The following is a 24,518-nucleotide window of genomic DNA, read 5'->3' as shown; positions in this document are numbered from 1 at the left end:
GTTATTGTCACATACATCTCAAAGCTGGGACTACAACTTTAGGCATTTTAACACAAGAAGAGAGGAGTTGTGCAAGGAACTGTTTTCAAGGTACTACTGAACGTGCAAAGTTCAGCTCACAGGCACTGGTCTAGCCCAAGAGGAGGTTCTGTGTCCTCACCTTATCATACCAGCAGCGCATACTGAGTTGGCCACACATGCAGTTACTGGAGGAGCAGTCATCTATACACACACAATACTGGAAGAGAAGAAAAGGGGTTAACTCCACACCACACTCACTCAACTGAGAGAGCAACTTCTGTGACTGGGTCAGAGAGAAAACCTCAAGTCTTCACTTTCTCCTGCTGCAGCTCATTAGCCAGAAAGATAATCAGTCTCATCAGTCCAGTGGCATCTTCACTCCATTCTTTATTTCTGTGTGCAACGAATGTGAGGAAAGAATCTCACACTGAGCCACCTTCCTTTCTCATGAGAAGATGTTCCCCTGTGTCACTAACCTCCCTCCATGCCCTATGAGCTGTACTCCACACTTGAGGACAAGGCAAGCTCCAAGGAGGGACCAGAGCTGGGAGATGATGCAACATGATGTCTCAGTCCTCCCCTGCTGCTTGCTTCCTCCCACACAGGTGCTCCAGCTGGCTGCTTCCCCAGCACTCCACCAGCCAGCACAGTCCCACCACCAGCTGCTGCACAACAGGGGGTGAGGCATGGGAAGGTCACTTGGGCCACCTGAAAGCTGTGCCCAGAGGGGTCACCCTCACCCTGCGCTTCCTCACCTCTGCTTTCACAACCCAGTTCTTCAGGGACTTCCAGTACCACAACAGAGACCTTGGCCTGGATGCTGCAGTCGGTAGGGAGACAGCATGAGGAAGGTCTCCCACCAACTCACTAACTCTCCAGATACAGAACAGAGGAAAAGGATAAATGGGAGCCACATCAGCCAGCACAAGATGGCTGAGGCTACAGCACACGACTGAATGCAGAGGTTAGCTTAAGTCTTGGAAACAAAGAAAAGCAGAATCTCACCTCCTAGAGCAAGAGCTGGAGTTCAGGACTACAGCCTGAGCTGGAATTTGATGGCAATATTAGTACTAGACATAGACCATTCTGAATGCAAAACCTGTTCTGAGGTGCAGTGCACTGCAACATCTCTGAATGCACACACCAGGACAAGGAAAAACATGTGGATATGCACGATTCCTCACCTGTAAATGAGTGATGTTTCTATCAATGTCCATTGGGGAGGTGACGCAGTTCTGCGAAACATATTTGTAGTTGCTAGGACAAGGCTCGCTGTCCACTGAATTGACGCAGGGAATTGGGATCCGCTCATAACCCCGGGCGATGTCTCTGTCAGTAGGAGAAAGAGAATTGTCACAGGAGAAAAGCTCTGCTGAACAAGGGGCCATTCAGATGCCATCCTGGGGCAGAATTACTGTCTTTGATCACTGAGCACTCAAAGCCTGAAAGCATCACAGACTAGAACCGAGTTCATTTTTTCCCCGCCCCGTGTTACAGATTGTTCTGCTTGTGAGTATTTCCATTTGGAGGATGAATTTACAAACCAAGGTCTGAATCAGCATATGCTTCGTTCTTGCTAAGCCCAAACTGACCTTCACACTAATTAAAAAAGCTAAGCATGCACTTGCAATCCTTTCTTAAACCAGGTCCCCTGTCGCCCCCGTGCAAAGGCTTTATTTCATGACCCACAAGCAAAGCCAGGCGTATTCTCACCTGCTCACAACCTTCTCTATCTGGGCAGGCTTGTCAGTAGATGATTCTTTGAGAGTCTTGTTCATCTGTAGGGCCACCCAGACCTGAGAGTTAAGGCTGGAGCACTGGAGTGGAGTCTCACCCTCCTTGTTCTTTAAAGTGACATCAGAGCCACGGGAAAGAAAGAGACTGCAAAACAGTAAGGAAGGATGAGGTTAAGCATTCCCCACAAGAAACCGTGCAAGGGGAAAACAAGCTGAATTGCATCCTCCAGCCAGCCCTTAAGGGACAAGGAAGAATCTGTAGTAGTGAATAATCACCTGAGTTTTCTTTATTAAGCATGGTTCAGTGAATCCTTCTAGGTGAAGGCGCTGGCAGAAGCCACAGACTGGAGCTCTAGGCACTCACGAGAGCTCCAGGCAAACCTCGCCTTGCTTCAGGCGTGACAGGTACCTGGCTGGTACCAGCCTAACTTCAGACAGGCTTGAAACTCTCTGACAGGGAAAGATATGGGGTGGGAAGAGTCGGCTGGAAACGGAACAGTCCCGCAGAAAACTGGTGTTGAACTTGGCCCTTGTTTATACTCACCAGCTTTTGGTGAGTACACACGGGGACTTCATTCACAGCAGCGATGGAGCAAAGGAAAAGCCCTGTTACCATATTATGCCTGGCTAGTTGTAGGGCGAGTAGGGGAGGAAAAAAAAAGCTTTAATCGAGGATGCCTGACACCTTTCTGCTGGGAAGCCCAGGCTGAGTACAGCCCCCCGAGCCCTCTGCCTAAGGCTCCAGGACCACTCCCCGTTTTCTGATGTTTTACACCAGCTCTGGCAGCAGCTGGTAGCTCAGGCCCAGTGCCCCCAGGAGCGAGGCAATGGAGAAACAAGCCCTCCATCGCAATTTTGGTTTGTGTTTAAATGCCAAAGGCGTTTCCCAGGATCTCCTGAGCTTGCCAGCCTGCATCCAGTAAAAAGAAGTGACCAGGGGAGGGGAGAGAAGTGGCTGGACTGGAGCTGTACTTACACGACACACTCGTAGCGGTTCTCTCTGGCTGCAATATGCAGGGGCGAGTCCCCGTGAATATTCACTGCGTGTAAATCACACTTAGCAGCCAGCAGTATCTCCGCTATGTCAACACAGCCAGAAAAAGCAGCCCAGTGCAAACAAATATTTTCTTCCTGGAGAGAAAGAAAACAGAGTAGAGGCTGTTTAGTGCCTTAAAACCCTATCGCTCTGGGAGCTCTACACCTGCAGGATGCAACATGTGGCTTGCAGTCTCCTTCCCGGCATTGCTCCTTCTGGCTGGGACTGCCAGGGCGGGCAGGGAAATCTCCGTGCAGACGAGCAGGCAGTTCTCACTCCCGCCGCCTCCGCGCGCCAACGACGGGGAGGCTGCACATAAAGCGGTCCGTCGCCTGCCTTATACATGCAGGCAAATCGTCTGTCTCTAAGCCACAAAACAATCTGGATCAATCCATGAGAGAGGTGACAGACATGAACAAACATGCTGGAAAAGGCTAGAAGCTGAGCTTCCCCAGCCCAGACAGACAGAAAAGCCAGCATGTCTCCCAGTGCTACAAAATTAAGAGAATAAGAGCAGAGCACAAGCTACAGGGTATATGAAGGTACTAGAAAGCGAACCGTGAGCCACAGGGAAAGCAATCAATCCGACTTCAGGCATCTCTTAAATACTGTATGTACTCATCTCTCACTAGCGGCACTAGAAATAGCTGAACACTCATCTTTTTGATGGAGATATTTTAAGCGATGATACTCTGTTTTCTGTTACAGTGCAATTTGCAGCACACTTTGAACACTTCCCCACGACAAGCTCTAAAGACGTCCATTACAACAGTGCAATAATAGTAATGATCACCTAACTTTTCTCCTTTGGTTTTTTTTTTTAAGCAAAAATAAAGCACATCTTTAAGTCACCGCAACTTAACTTATATCCCTCCTTAAATGGGTGTACTGACATACACCAGGGAGTGGGGAGCCCTTTTTCTATAAGGCTTCTGCCTCCCATTATGGTAACATCTAGAATAAAAAAAACCAAACTCTAACCATATCATGTACCGATCTACAGAAAAAATTAATCCTGTCGATTGCACACCATGTGCTGCCGCTCAGACAGGTTACAGACACCTAGGCTCGCTGCTCCACCTTGCATCGGCTACTGCCTAACAGCGGCATAATTACAATCCAAAGCATTTCTCCCAGAGTATGATGTTTCCCAGCACAAGTGACATTGCTTCTTAATGACTGCAATCAGGAGACACCAAACCTAGGTACAGTAACGGATACGCCATACATACATCTACTAAGAGGACATTTTTCTTTCAAGTAAATTGTTGACTGAGCTGATTTGATTTTCATCATTTAATGTGTGATCTTGTAACTGGTAGCCAAAAGGCTTCTGTGACAGATCTAACAAGTCAGTTTTGTTCAGAGTCAGCAGTAGGGCTCTGAAGCAACGCAGCAACCCAGAAAGTCCCCTCGACTTTTGCTTTTAGGCACAGTATCAGATCCAGACCTGCCTGGGAACTATCTAAGCTATCGAGGAGGTTCCTACCCAGCAGGGCTTTCAGACTGGGGACGGCAACTCCTCAGGCACAGCTGGAGCCTTTCTGAGCCCCAGGAGACAAACATGCCAACACCTACCTCTGCTAGCACCCAAGATAAAGTGAGGCGTTTAGGGAGACAAATACAAACCAGCTGCTTAAATCCCTTGGATTAAAAAAGCACTAGGAGCCCTGGACAACAAAACAGACTGCCATGAGGCATGCTAGAGCGTGAACTGATGGTGGGGAAGGTACTTCACTGTAAAAACTCCGTGAAGAAAGCAGTGAAGCCAGTTACCTTTCATTTATCAAACTATGTCACTATCTCAAACTATTCTCAGGCCAGTGCCTGGAATATCTAATCACACCCCGGTTCACACTCAAGCCTGCCTTGCAGGTACTTCTGGGGTTTCAATATCCTTAGAGACAAAAAAGAAAGAAAGAGAAACATACTATTAAGAAAAAAAGAAGAGGAGCAGTGCTGATATTATAATGAGTCTCCTGAACAGAAAGCTGGATGACTGGGGAAAAAAGGAGACAACATCTCCCTTGTATCTTCCCTGCTTACTTGGAAATCCCTGTGAAACTGCCTGGCACAGCCCCACAGGCAGCACTGCTGGGCCCATGGAGCTCCCAGAGACTCAGATATGGAGCACATCCCACTTGAGCAGGATTTACGGAGGTGAATAGCAGGCCAAGAGCCAGCTCCAGCACGTTTTGCCGCCAGCCTGGGCACGCTCGCTCCACACTGGTGGCTACATGCCTGTTATGCCTAGGAAAAGCCAGGCTTGTGCTACTTGCTGGCAGAGGGTCAGCCCAATCCATCCAGAACACCTAAGCACAAGCTTACGCCCCTCAAAAAGCACGCAGGATGCCCCTAACCCTAACCCATGCCCAGTGCACACTGGCCTGTGACCAACGTGGAGCTGGTAAGTCTGGACTAGAGGGGGATCTGCCTGGCGCAGCATGCAAGTGGCAGCACGGTGGACCCAGGTGCGTAAGAAGCAGCAAGGCACAGAGCTGACTGCAGCCTGCAGCGCTGCGTACAGCATCCTTATGGGCTGTGTCAGAAGAGCTGAAGGAAAAGGACTTCTTGCCAGCTTCTAAACTTCTCCCCAGAATACGGAGGAAACTTCTCCCACCAGGTACTTTTCACTCACTGCCCCAAACTACCTGTGTCAAGGGACCACTGCGCCTCCCTGCACTGAGCCCAGAATCTGCCTCCTTGGGTTTGTTGGGCTTTTAGACAGAGATCGTGGTTCATTTCTGAAACGGATTCCAGGAAGAACCTTACATTGTCGCGGATGTTGATGTCTGACCCCTTCGCAAGCAGCAGTTTCACCAGCTCAATATGCTTGTACTCGGTGGCCCAGATCATCGGCGTCCAGCCTCCGTCATCCTGAGGAGGGAAAGGAAAGGGTGAGACATGCAGAACGGGCAGGACAATGCCCTGCTGGCTTCAGCCTCCTGCTGGCTTCACAAGCCCCTTGGCAGCCGCAGCAGGGTGCACCTTGCCTGGGAGCACCTTGCCTGGGAGCCACAGACCCCTTCCCTCGCCATGTCTGTGTCTCATCGCTATCCTTGTCTCCACCACTCCAGGGAAAGGTCCCTCAGGGTCCTGCATGCCCAGCATGATTTGAACCAACACGCCTAGCAGGCTGGAGTTTATTTGCAGCTCAACACACCGGCAATGGATCTCCTGGTTGTTCAAACACAGCTGACTGTCCAGAAGGCACAACAAACATCCAGCTTGTGTAAAAGCTCTTACAAAAGCTCCCCAAGAAGCCTGGGGGAGCTGGCCTTCCCCCAGAACGAGGAACCCCAATGCCTCACCCTACAGCAATGGCTAAGCTCTGCCATGGCGAGTGCCAGGCTCGACCCATTCCACAGCACACCCACGATGCTACCACCCCTGCTGCTAGGAAGAGCTCCACCAGCAAATCCAGGGTCAAGGACAAAATGCAGATGAAGGCACATGGAACGAAAGTTTCCATGTGGTCAGTGGAGAGGATCGCCTTCTCTAGCAACCAGGATGCCCATGGCATTGTCACCCCGTAATTCCTCAGGTGCCCCCCAGCAGCAGGACTGTATTTGAGCAATGACTGCCCACACTGCTGAGACTTGAGTCCTTGACCTGAGAAAAGCAGTTTCTACCCTTGCAGAAAGGCCTCACCTGGCAGTTGACATCCATCTTCCCGTTGGAGAGGAGGTACTGAACAACATCGTAGTGCCCCTTCTTGGCAGCCAAGTGCAGACACGTGGAGCCCTCCGCATCCTGGACATAACCACAGAACAAGCACCCAGGAGACATGGCTTCCTAGTGTTTCCCATGTTGGCATGACACCAGTGATGCTCAGGAACATCAGGGAAGTTCTCAGACAGAGCAGAGGACTCCAAACCCCCCAGCCCCTTGCCAGGAGTGGAGAGAGCACAAACCAACGCCAGCACTGAGCAGAGGGAGCTCTACGCACAGCTCAGAGGTGCAACCCATGCAGAGTAGGAGGCTGAGAGTGCAAAGGCTATGGGAACAGATGCCTTGGCAAAGCCTAGGGAAGGTACCAGCCCCAAACCCTGACAGACTGATGCTCCCCTTCCACAACAGACCCTCTCCAGCTCTTCCTCTCCATGTGCTGGAGAGCCAAGGGGAGACAGAAATCCCTTACACAGGCAGAGCTTGCACTTTACATCAGCTTTGTCTCAATACCAGATTTTTTTGCTGTGTTTTATTAGCACAAGGCCTTATTATCCCAGCACCTGGCAGCAGGGCGAAGGGGTACCAGGGGCTACCAGGCTGCCAAGAGACCAAGTCCCCAGTGTGCCTGCAACCATCTACTGAGATAGGAGATAAAAAAAAAAAACAACAAAACCAAAAACAACAGAACGTGAAGGTTGAAAGGAAAAATGCCTTTGGGAGCTGAGAATACAGGGTCCGGTGGAGATGGGACAGGCTGTGAGTCACGACAGAGACACTCCCACACTAACAGGAAAGGTCTCAGTGGCTGAAGCCTGATTTTTATCAGGCATTTATATCCCACGAGCAAGCTGCAAGGCCCAGAGACCAGGAAATAAGGAGGAGGAAATGAAAGACTGAAAACCCAAATGATTCCTTCCAGCTAAGACTCTGGAAACAACATTGGAGGTGAGAGTTTTTGGATGGAGCAGAGCTGAGAGTGTGGTGGCACAGGGCTGGGGAGCAACCCTCTGAGCAAGGATGGGACATCCTGGGGTAGGGGTTACACTGTGTGGGCTCCTTTGGGTAAAGAAGGGATTTCCACATCCCCATATTGCCTGCCATACCTGAATCATGCTACAGCTTTCCCCTCAAATTAGCATGAGCCAAGTGCAGCTTCTCAACCCTACAGGCAGCAGGCACATTTTAATAAAAAAGTTCCTGCAGATTTTGTGGGTGGGTTTTTAACAGGATCAAAACCTTCACCCAGGGGTCTGAGAAGCCCCCATCCACCCCACCGCTGTCCTCAGCATCCCCTCCACCTAGCAGCCCTGCTGGGCCAGGCTGGGCAGGCTCAGCACACCCACAGCAGTTACCGTCTGGATTCCTCATCGAAATGGCTGATTTTAAACTGCAATGTTGCTGCTTTCAAAAAGATGACTAATTTGGTGCAAGAAACTAATTAACATAATAAACTAGTCTAGACTTCAGATGCGATCTCGGGCTTCTAATTTGCTTTTGCAAGCTCAGGATTTTCTTCCTTCCTTTAAAAGCTAAACCCCCCCTCTTTTCTCTTCCACAGGAACAAATCAGGTGAGAGACATCTGGATTGCTCCAAGACACTTGGGAGAGTGGCCAGCATGAGCTCACGTGTGCCTGTCCTGTCTTTTCCCCCTTCCCAGCTCAGAACCAGGCTCCTGAGGATCTTTTTAAGGCTCGGGGTGGGCAGCACTCGATATCTTGTGCAATCCTCCTAGCCCTGCTAGCTCCTTCACGAAAAGAACATCCTGACCCTGCCGTACTCCCCAGCAATAGCAGAGGAGCGTGCCTACAGCAGCAGGTTGTAACAATAAGAAGTTCACATGGGGAGGGTTCCTGTGTTCCAAATAGCATCTGATTTATGGGACTAATAAACGATCTGTACGTTTTCCAAGATTGCAAAGTAACCAGAGCATGCTGAAGGCAAACAGACAGCTGCATTTTATTGTATTTGTTTAAATTAAAGGGTAGAGTTTAAAGATGGGGTCCAATTTTGCCACCGCAGCGTGACTGCAAGAAACCACACATCAGTCCTTTGGAAAGCAAAGCTTCCTCTGTCATTTTTGCTGGCTTGGCAAGCACCTAATTACCAACTCATTTTAAAATGTCACCCTAAAATCCTCATTATTAGAGTCTATAGAGAAGGAAACTCTGAAATCAAACTCCAAATTCAAATGCAATGGATTTGTGACACTAATACTTAGTGGTCCCCATACAAAATCAAATACCTGCTACATTTGGGGCCACAAACTAATGTAGCGAGTGGCAGCACTTGCCCCAGAGTGCTCCCAGCCAGGACACAGCGCCGTGAGAATGATCCTACCAACAAGCACAGCCTCGCCAAGCCTTCACGCCCAAGACAAGCAGGTCCGTTCCCCCTCTGCCTGTGTACTCCCACCCAAGACTTAAAACCTATCAAGAAAGAAACGGTGAACAGAAGCTTCTTCAGGAGAAAAAGAGAAGAAATAAACTGCTACCTTAGGATCTACTAGTGCTCCAGCCTTGATAAGGTATTTCACAGTTTCCAGATGGTTGTTTTCTGCTGCTTCCATCAGTGGGGTCCTCTGGTCTTCAGAGCAGGTGTCTATATTGGCACCAGCCTGTTACAGAGGCCAAGGCAAACACAAGGACAGTTATAATCATCACCAGTTAGCAGCGGAAGGATGTGGGAGCAGAAATTTCGTAGGAAGTTTTTTCCTGAAATTTAGCCATATTAAGCAGAGGCGGGGGGGGGGGGGGGCGGGGGGGGAAGAAATAAAACCAGGAAAGGCGGCAGTCCAACTTCACCTGTTTTGGAAAGCAGCACACACTGTCTGCCCCCTCTCCTGCCTTCTACAGCCAGTAACTGGGGCATAAGGAAGCCAAGAGCTGTTATTAAATATCTCCTGTTATTAATGGATTTTGTATCGCTACATTCTAGATACTGTTTGTGTAACAATTTGGAAAAATCAGCCCCCTCCTTTTTCCAGCAGCTTCATTTTCCCTGGCCTTTCATTTCTACAGACACAATGAACAAAACAACCAGCTCTTCCCAATGTCACAAGCAGTAGGAACAACTTGCTGATTGCAAGAGGCAGGAGCTGTAAAAAAAAAAAGTCCTAGAGATTGGCTAACTATTCCTGTTGAAGTCAACGTTAACATTTCTAGAGGTCTCTGAGAATCTGTTCAGTTCAACATGGAGTACCTTGGACCAAAATCTTACTTTTTTCCAAAACACTACTGTGTCATGTACCTTGCCTGCTTTAACTCTTCAGCTTAGCTCAATAACCCACCCAATACTTAAAACCAAAAGAAAATTGTAGAGATGGCACAATTCCGGGCAGGCCACGCAGGCGTACGTACGGGTGAAGCACAGAGCTGTTTACAGCAGCCACACACTGACCCAGGTTCACCTGGCACAAGAAGTTGGCCCCACGGCTTCCAGGTGCCTCCCACTGAATGCATTTGTTTTGATCACTTTTAAATAGCTGCAGCTATTTAAACCAGACCAGAGAAGAGGCACTTTGAGTTTAACAAGCTGGGGACGTTCCCAGCCAAATACTGTGCTACTGCAGTAGCCAGACATCAGGGAAGAGACAAGAAGATGAAGGACCTTGGATACAAGCCAACCCTAGTGAGACTCAGTTCAAATTGTTTGTCACCCCTTGCCAATTTTGTTCCTTTTACTAATACAAGTCGTTCCATTGCCTTCATGTACAGTAACTGAAGTGAGTGAGAGCAGCAGGGTAGGGCCATAGCTGCATCTTCGGACAGCACTCCGAAAGCATCTTAACTCCAGACACTGAAATGCAACATCTCAGCAGGCTCATTTTCAGAGATGTGGCATTGCTGTTTTCTCGAAAGCCCTTTAAGGTTTACCAGTCACACAGGGTAAAGAAAACATACTTCCAGTCACTCCGGACCATGTACGCCAGTACAAAACGCAAAAGCTGTAACTTTTAAAATCCTTTTTTCTTCACGTCATTTTGGAGTGGGTCAACAAGAGCGCCTCTTTGTCCTTGACCATCTTCCCTCAATTAGAATCCAAATCTCAGCCAACAAGCCAAACTTGCATCTTTCCTTCCCTCCTGTCCACGTGCGGGACATTTACATCACAGAGGAAAATCCTGCTGGAGTTATTCAGGTTTTGACAGAAGGGAAGACAGGGTCTGCTACATTCCGGGCTCCAGAGCCTACCTGCCTTCGTTACAAAGAGCAACGCGGCAGCAGCTTGCAGCCCACATGCAGCCTGCCTGCGGTCAGCCTGCGCTGGAACACCGCTCTGCTCTGCGGCTCCCACGTGCTCCACTGTGCCCTGCATCGAAGTTTCACATGCTCATTGCCCAGAGCAAAGCCTGCTTGGAGAACAGCCTAGAAAGACAGCTTCAGTCCTGTGACCTAAGACCTCACGTTACTCTGCACCACTCCTTCCTTAGCAAACCCTGAGAACGAGAAGGTTTTTTTACAGGAGGGATGCTTCAGTGCTGATTTCCAAGCGTGTTTTAGCCATGTGAGGGAGGAGACCAAAAACCACAGAAAATTGCTTGTACAGAAGAATGTAAGTGCAGACAGACCTGAATCAGCATATGGCAGATGTCCACATGGCCAGACTCAGCAGCAGCGTGGAGAGGGGTTCTCTTATTCTGATGCTCCATTTTAAAATTGGGGTCAATCCCATCCACTGAAAAAGAAAGCAGAGATGCTTTCAACCTCAATTCAGAGATCAGAGAAAAGCGTAACAGGAGAATCTGGTCTCAGCTAGAGGCTTTTAAAGGACAGCTTCCCAGCCCATCCTCAGTCCTTCTAAAGGCTCACTACACATTCGAGCCAGAAAGCTCTCAGGGTAGTCCCACAGACATTTGATATGCAACAGCCCTCCAACCAAGAGTTTCAGAAACACCATGGAATTTAATACCTTTCAAGGCATTACAATTTCTGCACAGGCTGTCTTCCTCAGATTCACAATTCACCACCTCTCAGTGCAATAAAACCAACAAACACCATACAATGATAAAAAGAAAAAAAAAAGCTGCTTTGTTTAAAGCAACACAGAAGTTGGAGACAGAGTCGGTACTACCTGGGCTTTTTTGTCTCACCACTATTAACTGCAATTAATATTAGCAATCCTTGTTGCATCCTTGCAAACATAGGGCTACAAAATGGATGGAGCTTCTCCAACTAACACAAGCTCGGGATCTGGCCAGAGATTCACACAGCTGTGCAAAGACTGACAGACGATGATGACAGCCAGACAAAGATGTCTGGGCATGATAACATGTTGCATATGATGAGGCCGTAGTTAAATATCAATGAATAACATTTTTGTGCTATTGAAGACACAAACAATGAAGCTAACACTTGCTAGACAAAAAAAGAAGAATCTGATAAATGACAAGAACAGAAAGCATCCAAAAATGTACTGCAAAGTACTGGAGTGGAAAGGAAATGATCCCAAGGAAACACTGTGTCCTTCAAAGGGGGAGATTCCTCCGGAATATTTGCTGGTAAAAAGAAGCTCAGCAGCTCCAAGTCATCCGGTGACAGACAACAATGTACCCCAAAACAAACCCTGTATATTGAAGGGCTCTTTCTTTCTGCTCTCTTGCTCATGCCTCCCAGCTTAAGCAGACTCCCACCTTTTTAGCTCTCTACTGGATGCAAAAACCTGACTATCCCATGGCATGGAGAGAAAAAGTTCTGTGGGACTGGAAAAATCACATGTAGGTCACCTGGGGACAGAAACAGCTTCTCTGGATAAAACCATGCCCAAATGCAGAAACAGGTTGGGAGCAGGTCCACATTTCACAGAAAGATGAAGCCATTTCCAATGACACATCACTTGTAAAGTGTCTTTTCTCCTCCAACTCCACTCACAGGGGGCAGTGGGGAATATGACGTCCTGCCATGCTGGGAACTGGACTCTGGCAGCTGCCTGGCAGGAGCTGGGAGTACTGCCAGACACGCAATGTCCTGGGAAGGAGCCACCTACCCAACATAAGCAAGACTTTTTGCAGCTCTCCTTGCCTCGCAGAGAAGTACAACTGCTTTGGATGGAACCGTAACTTCTTGGGTCTACAGGAGGGGAGGCAAGAGGCACAATTAATACTCACTGAATAACACTCCCGGTATTTCATCCCACCCCGCTGCTACCCCACATGCATGCCAAAGTCTGTCCCTATGGCACAGCTCCAGAGTGCCAGCAAAACACAAGAACAACAAGTCTCCAGAAGGAGGTCTTAAAACTTCCAGCCCCGACCACAGCCAGCCTTGGGCTAACAAGGGCCGTATCTACTCAGCACCGCTCACCAACAGATTCTGGGTCTTACTACTGTGAACAGGCACTCCCAATAGTTACAGCTGTGGTTGGAGGGACAGTGAAAAACTAAATCCTCCAGATAAAGCAATGCAACATTTAGAGCTGTAACTGTTCTCTTCAATCAGTGATCTGTTGGGGGTGACAAACGACTGAAAAAGGGTCTGGGTGGGACCAAAATCCAGAGAAGCTAAACCTCATTCTTCTCTAGGTTAAGCAGCTTCGCTGGGAACTGGAGGGACCCAGCAGTCTTTTTCTTACTTTTCGGAGTCCAGGGCAATCAGGGCACTTTCCAGAGTTTCTTTAACCGGTCCCTGGGTCAGGCTAGTAGTAGGCTTTGGAAAAACTGAAGACCCAGCCATGTCAAACCCCTCAGCAGCTGAACTTTCTGGCTTGTCTTCCTCTGACAACCGTGACCCAGTGCCACTGAAGAGAAAAAAATGAGAGACAGCCAAAGCACAACCATTAAAAATACACAACAGTGCGTATCTTATGCCAAAGAAGGAAAGGAAATGGATTTTAAATACAGATAAGCTTAAGTGAAATTGAAACACAAACCAATATATTATACAGCCTTTTCGGTAAGACCTTGCCCCAAAGAAGAGCTGCACTGCCCTATGATTACAATTTGATGTACTCTGTGCTACAGGAAACCCCGGAATGTAGCACAAGTTGTAACAGCCACCAGAACAAGATCAGGTCAGACAAGAACTCGGAGCACTTTTCAACACGGGGATGGCTTGGTTTGTGCTTTCCTCTGCATTTTCATCCTCTCTTTATACCTGTGCCCACTGGTGAAAGTCAGGAGCTATAGCTCGATACTTCATGAATTTCCCTGTCACTCAGCAGACCTAGCAACATCAACTTGTTCCACTACTACTTCCATTCCTAACAACAAGAGGAAGGAATGGGTTTAAGTCCTGAACCCCCCGTATCTTCACAGTCTCTGCCCCAGCTCACCCTGTGGCTGCTGTGCTCTTCTCCAGCACAAAGAGCAAAACGAAACACACTTGCAGATTCCTGCAGCTGAGTTTGGGTTGTCAGAGCAGGACCAGAAAGCACTTTGCTCCATCAGGAGGAGCACAAGCATCCCAACGCAAAGTATGGTCTCCTGAGCTCACCTCCCTGTCGTGGTGTCAGCCCTTCCCTCCACAGCCGCTGGTTTCTGCTGCTCATAGGTCAGTGACACCGTCGAGGTCGTGTCTGCTTTTGCTATTGTCACCTCCTTTGCCTTGGAGGCCTCTTCCCCGCAGTGTGGGCAGTAGCTCATGTCGTTGACCTGGGAGGCACAGTTCTTGTGGAAACGGTGGGAGATGCTGCTCTCCGGCTGACACTCCATGAAAGTGCCCTAAAAAGACCACATGGAAGAAATTCACACCTTGGTCACTACATGCCTTACCCCTTCTACATGCTTCATCCGCAGATCTCTTAAACACTTCTTTCATCACCACTCTTGTCCCTGGCGCTTCCAATACAGTAAGCAAGCACTGCCACTTCTTTAGAAAAGAACAAAAGCAAGGTAATGGGAGAAAAAACTCACTCGGTTAGGGACTGCAAAGCAAGTTTTTTAATTGTGCTTGGGAAACAGAACCAAGAAGTCCCAATTTCCAGCTCTTTCCTCTTAACGCTTGAAGTTCTCACTTATGTTCCTAGAAGTGCCAGTGTACTGTAAGGACGCCCCCAAAACTGGAAAAAGAAAACTTCAGGCCTATGTGCTGAGCCAGCATGAAAACTACCCAACAAACCTGCGCACAAACCATTCAAGGACCTACATGAATATAATTACATCAGCTGTCACCCCAATGTAACTTCACGTATGCGACCTCCCTGCTTGGACCAGCCCCATACGCTGTTTGATGCCAATAATGTGGCTGACTGCACATTCAACAAACTTGGGCAACTTTGCTTAAAATTAAGTTTCCCTTTCCAGCGAAGTCCTTCGAACTGAACTGAGGGTACCCCAGAGTTCACTGCCCTGTGGTACCAGTGCTACCCGAAGCCCTGCTGTGCTCTGTGTTACTAGTGATGGATAGCACAGACAAACCCTCCCAGGTTCACCTGTGTGAAGTGACATGTCACTGAGAGACGTACAAGCATGTAAGGGAAGGCTAGTTAAAACCCACTCTTCTCCTGAATTCACGGTCCTCCCAAGCAATCTAATTAACTCTGTTTCAGCTTTGCAAAATGCCTTTAAGGGTTTTGAGGATTTTATCTTTTAAATGATCTTTGACTCAGCATGAAAACCCAGGATGGCTCCATTTATTACAATAACGCTTAAGACTACTGTAGCATCTTTCATTGAGTCATCTTGAAGAACACTACCATCAGACAATTAAGCCTTCTCGTCACCCCGTGAGGCCCTCAACTGGTGTTTTTCAGCTTTAACAACAGGGAAACTAGGACACTGATGACTTAAAGGACTGGACCAATGCTATTAAAAGCCTCAGTGGCAGAGGTGGAGGAAGCAGCAGCAGATCTCAAAGACTGCCTTGTTCCAGTGCCATCACTCAGGTTCCCCACCTAAACCGTCGTGAACAGGCTGGGGGGACACAGATGTGTGTACACAGATTCATTTACAAACCAAACTAATACAATTTTTGATGTGATTGGTCTGTACAGAGAAAGAAAAGAAAACCTTGTTCCAAAGAAATTTGTTCCTAAGGCAAGTCTTCCACGGTGTGAAATCCCAGTGAAAACCCTTCGGTAACACCCCTCAGGGTCTCCAGGAAAATAAAAGATGACGATTGCAGCTACCCTCACACACATCCCTGTTGAAAACACCACCTGATGTGCTGTGGAACGAGGTGGAGCTGATGCCAGGAAGTCAGTAAACCCCTTTAGGTACCATCTCCACCTTCAGCTCTTCCAGCTACTGCGACAGGTACCCCCTTCCCTAGATCGAGAGCACGGACTTACTGCAGTGCAAAAGTATCCACAGCCAGGGCAACACTGGTGTTTCACCATCCTCCCTCTATGGTCCTCACACAGCACCAAAAGCTGGACTTTGTTAGACGGGCGCATCAGTTCATACTTAACCACACTGTTTGTGCATCGGCCCAGCTGGAACAGGAGAAATTAAAGGAAATGAAATTACTGGAGACCAAAACACTCTCTGTGCTTGTGCGGAGGAAGATTTTTGCACACTGCTTTGATGAGCCCTGGCTTTTTCACAGTAATTCCGATGTGTGCCAGATAGCATTAGCAGTGCAGCAGGAAGCTGTGAAAGCTGCTCTCTCAGGAAGAAATGCATCATTTACTAACATGCATGTGGACCCCGGGCCCTTTGCCCCTTGCAAGGAAAAAAAAAAAATCGTCACGGGAAATACGCAACAGCCAAGCAGCGGCAGAAGGGGCAGTCCCAGGGGCCTGACTCACACAACATACACTCTCCTTTTGCCAGGAAGAGTGGGTGTCGGTGACCAAGAGAACAAGACCATATGCACTAAATCTTGTTACTGTTCAAAAGCGTAAGTCACAGGAAGATAAAGGGAAAATAATTGCTCTTCATTGCTAGGGAAGTTATCGCCTGCGCTGGTTCCAGCACTGGCCCCTGCCCAGACCACAGGGATGAATAGCCAGGCTTTCACAAGAGCTCAGCTAACGTCACACTTTGAGCGTGTTTTCTGAAGGATTTCACCAACGTACAGCTCTGGGCTTAGAATGCTGTCTTCTCGTGCACCACCTTGTTCTGTTAATGACAGCAGGCTCCGTAATTGGAGCTCGCTTTTTCTAATCAGTGCTACTCGTTCTGCTGCCTCAGAAGGATCAGCGCTTCCTCCTGCTGCCCCCATTCATACCTCTACATTTTCACAACTCTGTTGCCACCTGCTAGTGTGCCACAACGCCATTTGGGTTCTCTAAGTTCCTCTGGATAATAACCTTGCCTTCCCCAGATGCTTGGCAAAGGACATTCATAAACTAGACATACAAACATGAAAGGCTGCTACAAGGAAACGTCCCTACTGAAATCTGTGCATGGTTTACTGCGTGCTGTCACCGTGAGCAGAGGAGTCAGTCAGGAACCTGCTCACCACCAACAGACTGTCCCTCTGGTCTAGTTCTTTCATCTGCTGCTTTTTCTCAACAAAACTAGACATTCTCTCTAATTTTTCTTTTTTAAAATTCCATTTCTCCTGCAGAATCAACACCCCTACAGAAAAAAAAGAGAACGGGTTTTAACCTAGGCTCACCACTCGCCCCTAGAATCTCTGACTCAACTTACCCAAACTCCAGCTGCAAAGTCTACCTGTGGCTGTGAGACTTTGGCTAGCCTGATCACCGCTAACACACAGACCCCAGGGGCTGCAGGGGTGGCAGGATAGGACCATTGCATCGTTTTTTACTTATGAGCTGAGGAAATTTCATTAACACGTGAAAAGCTGTACTGTCCATGTGAGGAAGCCCCTGCATTACTATGTCACACTACTTATTTGTTAGAAACTCTAAAAAACTACGACATGATTAATTGCTATTTTCCAACCATTAGAGAGTGCAGCAGGGTGCTCATAACTATTTATAACACTCTCCAAGGACATCACAGTCTGGAGAACCCACTATTCACACATATAATATTCTTATAACATCTATGAGTCACTTATCCCATTATGAAAAAGAATCTAACATAAAGCATGGCCTTTGCTATTCCTCTCTGATTTATCCAGGGACAGAACTGTCAAACCACCACATACACGAGAAGGAACTCTTTCACTGCCCTTCGTTTATTTAGAAACCCTGGGGTCCCCCTCTCTCCTGGAAGTCTTCAGGGCATTCTCCCCTTAATGAATCAATTCTGCCATGCTTCAGAAACTCCCTTCTCTGTAGGTACCAGCATGTACTAACAGAAGCAGAGCTGGGATGCCAATCTGATTATCCCTTTCTTCCTCCATCCACCCTTCTCCTGGGATCCTACAGGAGAACCAGGGATATTCTCACTCCCCGTCCTACTACCAGCAAGTATCCGAGCACTGCAGTGTGACTGCAGCCAGCTGAAGCTTAGAAGAAACCCAAGAGCATCCCAGCAAAAGGAGGATCTACCAAGTATGTTCCTGTCCTGCAGTCTCACTCTCCAGCCTCTGGGAGAGGGTCACTTCTGCCACTTTAATTCCACACTTCTGGAACCAGCAGAGCCCAACTAGCCCAGCTGTGATCGACTGAAAAGCATCGAGTGCAGTAATTTTCAGTCAGCCAGACCTGGAGGCTGCGCAGGGCTGCCGGGACATAGGAAGCTTTGTCACAGAAGCCTCTTAGGGAAGGAAGAGAGAGGAAGGCTGGGGCAGGCTGAGCCGGCGGAGGGCATGCCAAGTTCCCGAAGCTCAAGAGCTGGCTACAGAAAGGTTTGCATCAGCTCCTTCGTAGTCAAGGGAAACCAGCTCCAAGCTTCCTCTGATTGGATTTTCTCACTTTGATGCATGCTAATGTATTTTAGCCCACTTGGCCTCAAGTGTGCCAGTTACATCAACTTGATCCAGCCGCACAGGCCAGGACAAGCAGGAGAGATCCACCCAGCGCCTCTCCAACTGCAGAGCGCACCACCTCCTCCCTTCTGCGTGCTTCAACCCAACCGTGCGACACACGCAGAGCGCCGGAGCCCTCAGCTTAGCAATGAGGTGTTTGCCCTGCCATTCCCGCACACCAGTGGGCTCCCACTCTAGCAGGCTGCAGAGCCCCTGCGTGACCCGACACGTGTTCCTGCCACAGCTTTTTATTCTTTGTGTCTTTGTCCTCAGCAGAAAAGTCTGTGAGAAGCTGAAAGACAGGCTCCTACCTCGTTATCCACACTCTCCGTGGCCATGCACTGGTTGTTGGCTAGCGTGGTGATCTCTCTGCTTTTGGGGGTCTCCATTCGACAGCTACAGAGGGGGACTTCCTGGAGACCATCTACTTCCATTGCTTCAGGACCATTGGAAAGACCTGGAGTACAGAAGACCAGTAAATCAACTCAGAAATTCTCTCCCCAGAGAAAGGATGCAGCCCGTCAACACCACCCCTGTCCCGTGGCATCTTCCCATTTCATGTCCTGAAATGCTCTCAAGGCATTATCTAACCCCTCTGAGACCCCTTTCTTACACCAGCTGGAGTTTGGAAAAGCATCCTGTACTTTTCTAAGTCCAGCCACACCACTGCTGACTGTGCTGAAATCAGGAATAGTAAGTTAAGAACAGTTTACTCTGAGAAAACCTCAACAAGGAAAAGCAATGATTAGGTACAGATTTTTACCAGTCTGTCTCTCCTCCCCACCTGCCCCACAACACTGCTCTGGCACCAGAGTGTTTGTAGGAAACCAGCCGGCACTAGAAATTTGAATAGTTAGTGGAGTGATAAATAGAGAAGATCAGGAAAGCATAAACTTCTATTTGTAGAGGCTTATTACACAGATGGGAAAACAAAATTCTTGGGACTGTTTGGTCTCAGTCAACCAAGAATTATTTATTTTGGAAAGACAACAAACCAGGGAAAAGAAAGCAACAAGACGCTGAGATGTTCTTGCCTTCTCCTCATCTCTTTCAGATTTTAAACATTTTCAAACCTATGTAAAGGTGGATAATGGCTTTTGAGGGGGCTCACCACCAGGTACGGGGGCACAGAGTGAACGTTCCTGTGGCTTCTCTGGATTCAACTCAATCATGAGGTCACCTGTGATTGCAAAACACTGGCCTAATGACAAAGGGGTTGCTTCTAGTCCTACCCTCCTATTCTAATCCTACACAGTTGTAACACCTCTTTGCAACATTTTTAATACAGAAGCAAACCCTCACACATTTGCCTTTGGAGTGGCTCACCCTGAAGTGCCACAAGCTCTCCCCACCCAAGGCTGCTGTGGGACTGAGTCCCAGCGTGAAGGAAGCGTGCTGCTGGCTTTTCAGCTTTGGAAAGGGGAATTATTTTGCTGCAAAGTTTTGAAGACTAATTTCATTCCTGGGGGAGATTCCTCTTTAGCTGCTCTGGCAATGGCAGCACTCTCCCCCGCAGCACCCTGCCCGTGGGCACGGCCCCATCAGCAGATCACAAGTCCCTTTCATCTTGTAAAGGGTTTCCTTCAGCCAAAAAGTTCCAAGACCAAGCCAAGAGCACGGATGGGGTATTTCAAGACACACAAGCAGAGGGAAAGTCCTTGCAGTTTTCATGTAAAAACCTGTCAAGACCTGAAAAGGTTTAAGATCTTCTTCTAGTACTGCAAATCACAAAGCTCCTTCTTCACCCTCCGAGCTGCCACTTTCACAATCTTTTTGACATCCAGAGGCTCTGGTGAAAGCATCCCTCATCCAGCCGGACCCTCCCCTGGTGCTGAGCACTCCCAGCCGCTCCTTGATGCGCCTCCAGCAGAAGAGCCAGACACCCTTGGAAAGCGTGAGAGTGATGGAGACAGACGGACAGATCCAGGTCAGCCAGGAGATACAGGATCTGAGGCAAGCTCAGCATTGGTAACAGCAGCCCGGGGTGAGCATCCAGGAACCAACACTAGTCCCTCCTCTTCTTGGGGCTGAACAAGAGGATCTTGGGGTGCAGCAGCAGCGATGCGGGGAGATGCTAAACCAGCATCCTTCAAGGAACGGAGAGAGCTGCCCAGTGGGACCAGAGGGCTGGCACAGCACCTTGCACCCCTTGAAGGGTGCCCTCCCAAGCCACCACTCCCTCCGCGGGCTGGGATGCCCCATCCCCGAGTTGGGGTCCCCCATCGCCGCCGCAGCCCGGCGCAGAGGGGCCGGCGGGTACGCAACGGCAGTGCCGGTCCCCGCCGCCAGGGGGCAGCCTGGCCCCCGCGCCGCCCAGCTGCGCCCCGTGGAACAAAGGCCCGGCCCCATCCCGGCTCCATCCCGGCCCCTCTCACCTCCCGCCGGCGAGGAGAGGATTCCTTTCACCCGGAGATCCAGGGAATCCAGGGACACCTCCATGTACTCCATGCTGTTCTCCTGGCCGGGGCCCTCTCTACCTCCCAGAGATGGTTTATAGGCTTCGGCACCTAGATGGAAACACACACCTATTTACACAGCGACGAAAAAAAGAAAAGACTAAAACAAGAAATAAACGCGCCTGCAGGCACGTGCGGGTGTCGGGGCCATATCTAAGCCAGCAGGCTGTATGCAGGCTCCTCAGAGAAGCCACGAGCACACCGCGCACTGAATTATGGAAATGCAACATCTGGGCATACATGGCACGATCGATCTCCGATTTCCTCCCCTGTCTGATCACAAAGATTTTCCACTAGGTAACACATGGGAAAAAAAAAAAAGAAAAAAAAAAAAGAATAAATGAGACAAGTTCTGCCTCTGAAAGGCACATCTGCCTGCTGTTGTAGGCACCAGCAGCAGCCGAGATGGCACGAGGCAGGGCTGCAACAGGGCTTGGCGCATCCTCCTGCCCCAGCCACTGCCAAGGGCTCCAGGGGCACCCCGGCCAGGCAGAGCCAGCCAGCTCATCACCTGCATCCCACGGAGGGCGAGACAGGCGACATTCCGCTTAATGGAAAGGGGAAAAACATAAAAGCCAAGTTCTGGCTCTTAAGTGAACAAAGCTGCTGCTGGGAAGAGATTGCACGGGGATCCCTGGCTGGGAAGAGACTGCACGGGGATCCCTCGGAGCCTTCACGGGAATTGTCAAATCTCTCTGCGCACCCCTGTTTCGCTTCCTCTCCTGGTTTGCTTCTCCCACTCCAGCTTGGCCAAGAGACTTTTGTTAGCCTGGAAGACTGGCCGCCACCTTTACTGAAAGGGCAGAAAACCAGTTTGCATCTGAAATGAAGAATTAGCTATTTGCTGTGAAAGGGTTCAATGGCCCCCGCTTCGTCTTGAGAAAAGGGCTGCAGTGGGAGGAAGAGGAGCAAGTCAGACAGCTGACAAACCCCAGGCACAGAGTGGCTGAAACATGGTCATTTAGCTCAGAAGTAGCCACAAATCTGCTGATAAAAAAAAAAGGCCTGTTTGCAAAGAATTAGCAAGCACAGAAGAATAAGCCCTTTGATGGCAATGGGTGCATGAAACCTCAATAACAAAGCTGAAGACAGAGCTTCACTCCTGAGACCATCCACTTCTTTTTCCCCATGTTGTTATCTTTCCTGAAGAAGTATCACACCCAGCCTGCACTGCTGGGTCTCCCCACAGCTTTCAGAAGACAAAGGCCACTGAAACTTTCTTTTGAGTGCTGGGTAACTTAGGTCAAACAAGGGTGACCCCCTGAACAACGTCCACACCATGAGCTGGGCCACAGGTAGCTCATTACAAACCTTGCAGCGCTTTCAGAATAAGCAGAGACAACCTGCACATTGCATTCAGCTGGACAAACATCCACACAAAAGCAACTGAGTATCACTCCGGGGTGGTTCTTCCTTTCCCTTCTGCATCTAACCACACTCCCCGAGCTCATGGGACATGAGTCCACGCGGACACAAGTCCGTGAGGTCTTGTTTGGATACTCTAAAATAAAGGGAGCTCATGAACGAAAAAATATTCCTCCAGCATGCCACCTCACATGTGTTCTGCTGTTCAAGTGTGCCCACCAGCAGCTACTGGCAAGTGAGATGCCAGTTCACACCCTGGTTTATCATACACCCTTGTAAAGGAAGAGTGAGCCCTGCCAACAGCCACTGCCTCAGGTCCGTAGCCCTCCACCTGGAAGGCTAATTTCTGTGTAGTTAAGGAACAAACCACAATTAGTTAGTTACCTAGCACACTGGCTTGTTTCTTTTTATTCCTCCGTCTCCTCTTGCGGGTGGGTTTCAGCCATGGACTGTCCGTCTTTCCTTTCCTCTTCAGGAGCTTCTTCTTGACGCTGGACTCTGAGCTCTGAATAACCAGAGAGGCCACGTGCATGTAAGGCATGTTGGCATCAGCGTCCCAGCAGTCCTTTGCGCCCATGCGAAAGAGCCTTCTCGCAGCTTGAGTTGTGCGAAAAGGCCTTAAGGACTGGGGGTTTAAAACCAAGTGGTGCTAAGATGTCTTTAGAACGACGAAAAGGAAACACAAGCACATGTGTGGGTGTATTTCCTGTCATTTCAATAGTGCATGCTTCACTTTCTCTTCCACGTAGGCTCTTACACCACACTCATCACAGTAGTAGCCGAGCACCTCCACGCAGCAAGGCAAGTATGCAGGCACATGCACACTTTTAGCTTCTCCCCAGAAAAACTGTGGGTTTTTCAAACTAAAATATTCACATTGCTCCACAGTCATGCTAGAAAATGCCAACACAACCCCACCTTGCACCTGAAGAGCCACCTTACAGGGTTGGGATGAAGTCTGGGGAATTGAACTTTAGGGTAGCACCAGCCCCCTCCCCGAGCACAGCACACGGTAGCACAGACTAATCATGCAGCAAATATTCAGACATATATGAATCTAAACAGGGTTTGGGTTTAAGAAAATACAGTTGCCTGTGGTGGGTTTTTAAAGTCAACGTGGGACACGGAATCAGGCACCCCAACCCTGTAAGGCAGTCTTCAACGCATCAATCATAAAATTCATGTTCAAACTGGAACTGTCAGCTCCTGATGCTTATCTGTCTCCCACCAAAGCCTACAACAAACCTCCTGCTACCACTAGCAGTCCCTGGATCACACCCTACCTTCATAGGAAGCCGGTGCTGCACCATGCCCTGTTATCAGTGAGGGAAGCCAGGCAAAGGCAGTGCTGAGCCCTGACTCTCCGGGGCAGCTGTCCGGTGTGTCTATGCTGTCCCTGATAACTGTCCCAAAGTGTGGGCTCAGTTGCGCCCTGCCACGTGGCTTACATCAATTGCATGACACTGCTTGTGGGGGAGAGGTTTGCTTTTGAGCCAGTCCCTGTCTGGGGAACTGACTGACTCACCAGATATGAGCAAGCAAAAACCACCGTCTAGGATGTGGAGGTATGACTTGGGAGTTTGGACTTGCAAGTTCAACCTTTGGTTTGAGCTAACGCTACAGATTGGTGTCAGCTACCCAAAGAAAGGGGCAGGCTACACAGCCCCTGCTGCCTGGTCCTCTCTGGCTCCTGTAGTGTCAGAGCACAAGGAACAAGACCCTAAAGTGCTTCAGTGATTCACTTGGTACAGTCATTTTTACCTTCAGCCCAAAACATAAAAAAAATAAAGCCAAGAATTTTCTCAAGGTGACTGAAGAGCTGGGGTGCCTTAAATGCTGGCTCCTCAATTTGAGATGCTGTGGAAAGGGAGCAAAATTTTTAAGTAAAGGGGAGGGCAGGGGACAATCGATGAACAACAATTTAAATTAAAAAAAAATAATTGGGTTCTCTTCACCAGCCATCTAAAAACAAAAAGTAAAAATCACCAGCAGCTGGTGAAAGTCTTGCCCTAGCACTATACAACAACCTCCTAGAGGAGTGTTGTTGTATCTGTCTGTCTGCTATTTGTATGTCTCCCAGATAAGAGCTGCTCATCTGGTGCTGCGAGGTGGCACATCAGATCAACGTGAATTTAGGCTGTGGGCTGGGCCAATGGATTTGTGAACAACTCCACCTGAGCTCCAAAAAGCCACGCAGAGCTTCAGGCTGTAAGAACACGTTGCTGGCTCCCACCACTTGCCAAGTCTGTATCTGAAGAATTTAAGCATCCTTAAATATTTCTACTAACATTCCAATGATTTAAAGCAGACAACGTCTTGTTGAGAACAACATCAGCCCATTAATTAGCATCAGAAAGCAATTAACTGTAACGCAGATCAGGGCTCAGCACCTTGTAGAAAACAATACTCTGTGTGTAGGTGGTTTCCGAGAGTAAGTTTTGTAGAAGAGGCATGAAACTACACCCCTGTGCT

General features: G+C 48.9%; 1 protein-coding gene across 20 annotated transcripts in view; it reads right to left on the bottom strand.

The window, feature by feature from the left end:
- The window catches only part of EHMT1 (euchromatic histone lysine methyltransferase 1), a 121,476-nt gene that overhangs the window by 12,878 nt on the left and 84,080 nt on the right, over window positions 1–24,518 (bottom strand). For 11 of the 20 annotated variants that reach the window (XM_055719954.1, XM_027809447.2, XM_027809444.2 and 8 more), the window contains 15 exons: window positions 22,431–22,671; window positions 20,601–20,732; window positions 18,537–18,682; window positions 15,689–15,832; window positions 13,894–14,120; window positions 13,034–13,198; window positions 12,449–12,531; window positions 11,034–11,140; window positions 8,958–9,080; window positions 6,445–6,546; window positions 5,566–5,670; window positions 2,734–2,888; window positions 1,735–1,902; window positions 1,206–1,350; window positions 161–238 (listed from right to left, as the gene is read on the bottom strand). In XM_055719954.1, coding sequence (XP_055575929.1) covers window positions 161–238; window positions 1,206–1,350; window positions 1,735–1,902; window positions 2,734–2,888; window positions 5,566–5,670; window positions 6,445–6,546; window positions 8,958–9,080; window positions 11,034–11,140; window positions 12,449–12,531; window positions 13,034–13,198; window positions 13,894–14,120; window positions 15,689–15,832; window positions 18,537–18,682; window positions 20,601–20,732; window positions 22,431–22,671 — 2,121 coding nt within the window. The remainder of the gene's footprint in view (window positions 1–160; window positions 239–1,205; window positions 1,351–1,734; window positions 1,903–2,733; window positions 2,889–5,565; window positions 5,671–6,444; window positions 6,547–8,957; window positions 9,081–11,033; window positions 11,141–12,448; window positions 12,532–13,033; window positions 13,199–13,893; window positions 14,121–15,688; window positions 15,833–18,536; window positions 18,683–20,600; window positions 20,733–22,430; window positions 22,672–24,518) is intronic. The other 9 variants (XM_055719957.1, XM_027809445.2, XM_014282384.3 and 6 more) reach the window with 3 other exon arrangements.

This window comes from Falco cherrug, chromosome 9, assembly GCF_023634085.1.
Source record: "Falco cherrug isolate bFalChe1 chromosome 9, bFalChe1.pri, whole genome shotgun sequence".
Taxonomy (NCBI): domain Eukaryota; kingdom Metazoa; phylum Chordata; class Aves; order Falconiformes; family Falconidae; genus Falco; species Falco cherrug.
This window is presented reverse-complemented; position numbering and strand designations above follow the sequence as displayed.